The sequence below is a fragment of the Gadus chalcogrammus genome, chromosome 10 (assembly GCF_026213295.1).
Source record: "Gadus chalcogrammus isolate NIFS_2021 chromosome 10, NIFS_Gcha_1.0, whole genome shotgun sequence".
Lineage (NCBI taxonomy): Eukaryota > Metazoa > Chordata > Actinopteri > Gadiformes > Gadidae > Gadus > Gadus chalcogrammus.
Genome location: NC_079421.1, coordinates 2,728,674 through 2,736,685, shown reverse-complemented (window position 1 = coordinate 2,736,685; position 8,012 = coordinate 2,728,674). Strand labels below are relative to the sequence as shown.

General features: G+C 43.6%; 1 protein-coding gene across 1 annotated transcript in view; it reads left to right on the top strand.

Annotated features, from left to right (window-relative positions):
- The first annotated feature begins 3,384 nt into the window (after window positions 1-3,384).
- The window catches only part of LOC130390940 (F-BAR and double SH3 domains protein 1-like), an 11,949-nt gene continuing 7,321 nt past the window's right edge, over window positions 3,385-8,012 (top strand). Inside the window, exons 1-8 of the mRNA XM_056601122.1 lie at window positions 3,385-3,405; window positions 3,958-4,055; window positions 4,176-4,221; window positions 4,942-5,015; window positions 5,219-5,363; window positions 6,188-6,324; window positions 7,296-7,359; window positions 7,579-7,707. Coding sequence (XP_056457097.1) covers window positions 3,385-3,405; window positions 3,958-4,055; window positions 4,176-4,221; window positions 4,942-5,015; window positions 5,219-5,363; window positions 6,188-6,324; window positions 7,296-7,359; window positions 7,579-7,707 — 714 coding nt within the window. The remainder of the gene's footprint in view (window positions 3,406-3,957; window positions 4,056-4,175; window positions 4,222-4,941; window positions 5,016-5,218; window positions 5,364-6,187; window positions 6,325-7,295; window positions 7,360-7,578; window positions 7,708-8,012) is intronic.

Here is an 8,012-nt window from a genome sequence, read left to right as displayed (position 1 = left end):
CTCAGGGCCATCCAATCTCTGTACTCCCAAAGCGAGAGCTGTGTTTGCGTCCTCAGCAGCAGTCAGTTTCATTCTCACTGGGTGTTGGTCTCCACCAGGGCTGCGCCTTTTCACCAATCCTGTTTGTGATATACATGGACAGGATATCGAGGCGTAGTCATGGTGGGGAGGGGTTGCAGTTCGGTGGTCTGAGGATCTCGTCACTGCTTTTTGCAGATGATGTGGTCCTCATTGGATCATCGGCCTGTGACCTACAGCACTCACTGGATCGGCTGGCGGCCGAGTGAGAAGCGGCTGGGATGAGGATCAGCACCGCTAAATCTGAGGCCATGACTCTTAGCAGGAAACCGGTGGATTGCTTTTCCGGTTAGGAAATGAGTCCTTAGCCCAAGTGAAGGAGTTCAAGTACCTCTGGGTCTTGTTCGCGAGTGAGGGTACGATGGAGCGTGAGATTGGCCAGAATATCGGAGCAGCGGGGGCGGTATTGCATTCGCTTTACCGCACCATTGTTACGAAAAGAGAGCTGAGCCGCAAGGCAAAGCTCTTGATCTACCGATCGATCTTCGTTCCTATCCACACCTATGGTCATGAGGGTTGGATGATGACGCCTCGGGATCCCCCCGTCAGAGCTGGTCAATGCGGCCCGGGAAAGGGAAGTCTGGGGCCCCCTGCTTGAGCTGCTCCCCCCGCGACCCGACCCCGGATAAGCGGATGAAGATGAAATGAGATGAGATTTTAATTTTGTTTGAAATTCATTTTTGGAAAAAGTTACAGCAGCCCTAATATATTGCAAATAAAAATAATAATTTTCATTAAAAAGCAAAAGTATTTCAAAATAGAGATTGAGCTTCCCTCATTGGTCTTACTTACGTGTCAGTGTCCCACCATGCTGTTTGTAGCCCTGGCTTGGTGTTTCCCATTCTCTATTCAGCCCTCAGCTCCACCCACATTGCAATAATGAAAGTATAGTTTTTAAACGTTTTTAAACTTTAAACTAAGCTTCGGTAAACCTCAGAATAAAATGATACTAGTGCAAACAGCTGTAAGAGCTACTATAAGAACCCAATATCATTTTACCATGGAGTAGACCTCCCATAGGCCTAGGCAGTGCCCTGGAGGAGAAATCAAAGATAGAATAGCTGTGAAAGAAAATATTCAGAATGGCCTGTCTTGGTTTAAAGCCCACTCACCACGACAAGGTGTAGTCCAGGAGTGGGAACATATAAGATGGGAAAAACATAAACAGATTGAAAAGCACAAGACGTTTTACCTCTAATTTCTCCTCCAAGTTTTATGTCGCATAGTTTGTGGCGATACGAGGAGGATTTACAAATTTAAATCAGAGTATCTTCTCTTTGTTACCGACAACGCCACCTTGGGTTAGGGCTCAAGGACCTGTACACTATTACTATGATTGTCACCTTTGACAAAAAGACACTCAGGTTCATCCAATCAGGGAGGGCGGGAGACGGAGTTCAAGAATAACATAAAACACTTTATTATAATGAACACGGTTTGGCACAAAAAGATAAAAAAGAAAAGTAAGCCCAACTGGGGAAGGACGTGGGTACAAGCTGAGGCTTACCGGCTGGAGGAGTGGTCGACGGGGGAAAGTGGTCTCAAATCTGTGCTCCAATAGATGATCTACCTCGTTCATGTTGTCGACTCGTTTTTGTTTGTGTGCCTCCGACATGTTTGTTAGCAAAGTTATCCTTCTCCTTCTCTTCTTCGCTACCGGACCTTTTCGCGCGCGACACGTGAGGTGAGTTGTGAGGTCACTCAAGTCATGACTCATCACGCCACACACTACAGCAGGGGTCTCAAACTCGCGGCCCGCAGGCCAATTGCGGCCCGCCGGACGATATTTAGTATTTAGTCACTTTTTATTTTTATTTTTTTTGCTGAGTCGCTGCGCTTGCCCGGGGGCCTCATTTATAACGCTTGCTGCACACAAAAACCTTGCATAAGACGGAGATGAAATGTACGTAGGCCAATGGTATGGCTTCTCCCAAGTGTGTGTGCGCTGGAGATACGCCCTCTCCTGTGTGACTCCTCTGATGTATTTCGAGCTTACTGAAGCATCTGAAACTAACCGCTTAGCAACCGAGTTCCTCAAGTTGTGGAGCTTCATATCCCTGAGCATGAAATGTGCGTCAGTTTTTCTCACTGCAAACGTTAGGCTATTTATAGAAAATGTCTCTGTTTTGTCATGTTTGATTGCATTTTATAACTGCATGGGCCTGGATACGTCGGTGTGTGTGTGTGTGTGTGTGTGTGTGTGTGTGTGTGTGTGTGTGTGTGTGTGTGTGTGTGTGTGTGTGTGTGTGTGTGTGTGTGTGTGTGTGTGTGTGTGTGTGTGTGTGTCCAGTGGGAGAGGAAATATCGATGGTGTGAAAGTGTGTTTTGTATTAAGTTGAGGCCGACACATATTAATTGAAATTTATATATCATGAGATAAAATCATGTAATACATTTAGGAAATTATTACATGCATCTCTTCTCAAAAATATTCGACCCTGGAAGTTTAAACTACTCAGTTTCTCTGCCGCAATCATCTGCGCGTCTAGGGCTTTTTTCTTATTTTTTCTTCCCGTGTTAAAATGAACAGATGAAGAGCAGAAGAGATCAGGAGGTGTAGGCAAGAGAAGCCATATGTTCAGAAGGACAGTTCATGTTCTGAAGAAGATTCATGTTTTAAAGAGCCGTTCATGTTCAAAAGAGCCATTCATGTTCAAAAAAGCATTCATGTTGCAGAACTGTTAATAGTAAAGCTTGAGAAGACTGGATATTTGTACTTTTTTGTGGGATACTTGATGCGGCCCAGCCTCACCCAGACTACCTCCAGCGGCCCCCAGGTAAATTGAGTTTGAGACCCCTGCACTACAGGCAATGAACGGTGAAAAATGAAATTACACTGCAGTGGAACGAACCATGTCCATGGCGGTCCCGGTGGGGCTAGCTCCACCAGAAGTAAAATAATCTCTTTACACTCTGAGCCTGCGCATTTCAATTTTTCAAGTCCAATACACATTACATTGGGCTGGTGGGGCTCGAGCCCCTCTTGCCCCTCCAGACGAGTCTGGAGAAGCAAGCCAGGGTCGACTAAAAATGAAGTAAAAGCGCCGAATTTATTAATTTACAGTACTTTCTGGGGAGATTTTTTTTATATATATTTTTTTTTTTCATAATTTTTTTTAACTTTTTTTTTTTCTTTTGAGAGTAGGTGGGGCCGAGCCCCACTTGCCGCTAATGAACAGTAGCCACTGGGCGTGAAGTGGAGATAGGAGGACGCAGCGACGCGTCCGTTCCTCGCCTAGGAGCTCGTGGAGAAAGCAGGACGTCGCTCACGCTCGCTGAGGAGCGCGTGCATGTGGAGACAGAGCGATGCAGCCACCGCCGAGGAAGGTAGGTCTGACACATGCACGCTCATATATGTGGGTAATTTTGGATGAATGATAGTAAGTATTTGGGCTGAATTAACAGAATGTTAATGTTAATGTATGATATTGCACTCGATGTGGACACATCCTGGTGTATTGATTGGTCACACCGGTTTTCTACTTAATTCTCCCGAATGGAAATGCTGTTTGTGAGAATCTGGTCAGCATCAGTCAGCCTTAAAACTAATCGCGAAGTTGCACCAGTCAAAATCTAAAATAACAAAAAGATGAACTCCTCATTCTATATTATTTCATTCTGTTTTCAATGTTTGCTGTCTTTCAGTGTATTTTAATAATAACTATAGCAACCTTTAGTTTGTATTGCGCGATTGATTTCAAGCCATCTCAAGGTGCTTTTCCATTTCAATCAATACGAGCAGACCTAACAAAAAAGATACAAGAGTAAACGGATACAGGACAATAAACAACACTTGCGGTGGTTATTTGACAGGCAAGAAAAATAAAGAATATGTGATTTCAGTGCTGTTTGCGTACCAACGTTGATGTGCACATGCAGGTGAAGGAAAGCCAGCAGGTGAAGCAGGTGTTCTCAGAGCAACTGGGGAAACTGCACACCAAACAGCAGCTGGACACTGAACTGCTGGAAGAGATGAGGTCACATATTGTGTCTCTGAGTGTGTGTGTGTGTGTGTGTGTGTGTGTGTGTGTGTGTGTGTGTGTGTGTGTGTGTGTGTGTGTTTGTCATAAGTGATCATAAGTGTTCTTTTTTTCTAGGTGTTTCAGTAAACAAAGAGCAGCTATAGAGAAAGACTATGGGCAGGCAAGTTCACACACACACACACACACACACACTACATGCAGAGAAATACAGACACAGACTACATGGAAACACACACACACACACACATACACACACACACTCGGTGCAGTACGAGCGACTCTGTATTTTATCAGGAATTGGTCATTAGCCATCGACCAGGGACCTATTCTGGGCCCTGAGTGCTGCTCCTGGATCAGGTTCACCCTGCATCCCTACTCCCATGGCCCAGTGTACACAAAACAAACATATTGGAATCTGTTTTCTGCACAGCATTTGTTCACACCTCTCTTCAAGCTAGTGTGTGTGTGTGTATCTGTTTGTTTAACTTGTGGGGAATGTCACATCCAAGTGTGTGTGTGGATGTGTTTGTGTTAATATATTACATCAGAGAAGTTTCTTCAGAGACAAGAATTGATGTGTGTGTGTGTGTGTGTGTGTGTGTGTGTGTGTGTGTGTGTGTGTGTGTGTTTTTCTGTGTTTGGTGTGGCGCATTAAGTGAGACTTTTAAAAGATATAGATTTAAAAAAATATCTAATTTGAGAGCAACTGAGGGCTACAACAAAGGTCACTCATCAAGTTGAGGGGCTATTACGCATGTTTGAACTATAACTATAAAACAACCTATGTTTTAAACTGTTACGACTACAGATGTTTTAAACTATTATAACTATAGAAATGAACAGAACTATGACCGTAACATTCAACTGTTGACCTCTCCAGACTCTGCAACGCTTGGCTGCTCAGTACCAGAAGAGAGACTGGCAGAGAGGAAAGACTGATGCAGTTACGTTTGGGTAGATATTGCTAAACACACACACACACACACACACACACACACACACACACACACACACACACACACACACACACACACACACACACACACACACACACACACACACACACACACACACACACACACACACACACTTCGTAGAATGTCTGGCGACTCTGCATTGATCCATATTGTTGTGTGTGCGTGACTGTGTGTTTCCAGCAGTGTGTTCGGTATTTGGCGGTCCGTTCTAGACGCCAGTGCTAAAAGTGCCGTAGCGCGATTGGCCGCAGCAGAAGAGTACCGCTCGCTCCTAGGAGAAACGTCAAGGAGCCTTCGCTGTGCAAAGGAAGTTCGAGCTAAGAGGGTAAGTAATAGTCACAGCCTGGGCAGTGGGACTTTACTGTGTTGGTAATCAGATATTAACAGGTGACTTTTTTTATTTTAAAGTTCTTAAACCCCAAACCCTTCTATTTTTTATTAATGTTCTTGAAAATATAAACAAAACAAGATGTTTATTATCTATCTTGTCATTCTTGTTAAGTGTTGTGGACTAGCAGTTATTATAACTTCAGGGTTGACCCTTTGTGTCCTGTCATCACACACACACACACACACACACACACACACACACACACACACACACACACACACACACACACACCCCATCCCTGGCCTTTAGTTTAGCTTTTGAACATTTGGATGGTTACGTTTACCCTTTCCTGCTGTGGTTTCCTGATAAGCTGACATTTCACAAGTATACTGATAATTAAAAGGTTACAACGGAATCATGAATCAAGCTAAGCTTTTTAACAGTTATGTATTAGTTTACGTATTTTAATTTAAAGTGTTTCTAGACCCAGAAGTAATGTGAAGCATTTGGAAAAAAAAAAATCTATTTTATCAGACGAATCAGATTTTAGATGAATAATGTAAACTCACTACTGTACATTATCTTTATTACAGTTTCACTGAAATTTAATCTAGAATAAAACTAATTTAAATAACTAATATTAATATTTATTATGTTATCTTCTTATTCAGTGATTTTAATTTATTATATTTCTGTGGAAAATATATATTTGATCATTTAATTCCTTCTATATATATATATATATATATATATATATATATTTATATATCATATATGCATGTGTGTTGTGTGTGTGTGCGCGTGTTTGTCCACCTCAGGGCTTGGAGCTGCTCCAGAGGGTTCAAGTGGAGGTGGTGGAGGCGATACGGGAGCTGAACCGGATCAAGAAGAGGTACCACCAGCTGGGCCACATCGCAGACGCAGCCCGAGAAAAGGCCGCCGAGGCACAGGCCAGGTCAGTGTGTGCGTGTTGCGTCCCCTAAGTGGGCTAGCGGTAGGGGGAGTAACAGACCGGATCAAAAAGAAAGTAGGAGTCAGGCGGTCCAAAGTAAAAGGTGTTTATTGCCAACTCGAGCACTTCCCTTCAGGGAGACCCACAGGTCAACGAAACAAATAAAAAGGTATCCCCATGCTAGAAACAAGAAACGATCTTTCTAAGGCTAAATAAAAATACATTTGCTCATCCTCCCTAGCCACAATCAAAACAGGAGAAAAAGGGGGAACAAACAGAATGGCAGGCCTCCCCTACACGGCTTTCTGGCTCAACCCAAAATAAGTAATGACCAAACAGAACTGGTAAGCAGTTGACGGCAGCGATACAACCAGGCAGCAGGCGACAGCAGGCCACAGCAGACAACGATCAGCATGGAGCCGAGAGCAGAGCATGGAGCATGGAGCAGAGACCAGAGCATGGAGCAGAGAGCAGAGCATGGAGCAGAGAGCAGAGCATGGAGCAGAGGATGGAGCAGAGAGCAACTGCCATGCAGCTCCTCTCTATATACATGCAGCCCCCTTGATTAGGTCTCCAGGTGTGCCTTGTTAAGGGTCTGGAGCTAGAAGCAGCATACACAAAAGGACGATAGAAACACATGGGAATGTGTGTGTGTGTGTGTGTGTGCGTGTGCGTGCGTGAGATATACGTGTTACATATTTCACGTGTCTGCCTCTTTGTGATAATTATCATAAGACACGGAGCGGTTTCTTCCAATATCTAAGAGTTTTATGATATAAGATATAAAATTGTCCTAGATCATGATGTGATGCATACGCAGTAAAATGAAAACATGGCCTAGTGCGAATGTCTGATAAAGCATGGTCTTTGGCTAAAAGAATAATTAAGGGGACATTTTCTTTGTCAAAACTAAAAACTTGTCTTCCTTTCTGTTCACAAGCCTTCCTTCAAGTGTCTTGTGTCTAACTGCTCAGGGCCCGGAAGAGTGACCATAGAATCTTCCACTTCAGAACAGGACTACAGAAAATGAGCGCCAAGGTTAGGGTTGAATATATCAACTCTTTAATAGTCAACGGTCTACTGCTTTGACACTGAAAAATATTACGTTAATGGACCAAATAAATGGCTTATTCTACCATTTTTGTCGGAATAGTAATTTCAGTAAATGTTGGGTATATTTACGTTTTAAATATTTTCATATTGGTGTGTGTGTGAATATGTGTGTGTGTGATGTGTGTGTGAGTGTTTGTGCCACAGCTCAGTTCCAGGTTAAAAGAGTGTGACGACCGTTTGCATGAAGTTCGGAATGAATACCTGCTCTCCCTGGCCGCTGTGAACGCTCACCTGCACCACTACTACACTGTTCAGCTGCCACACATTATGGAGGTGACAGACACACACACACACACACACACACACACACACACACACACACACACACACACACACACACACACACACACACACACACACACACACACACACACACACACACACACACAGGAAAAGTATAATGCGTTATTTTATATTTTTTGGAGCAAGTATTTTTCAATTCAAGACAATGTCTATTTAACCGTCTGTTTGACTTATCTATATTTGTCTACCTGGCTGCCTGTTTTCCTGTCTGTCTGGCTGCCTCTCTATCCGTCTTCTGTCTGCCTGCCACTGTCTGCCTGCCTCCCTGCCTGCCT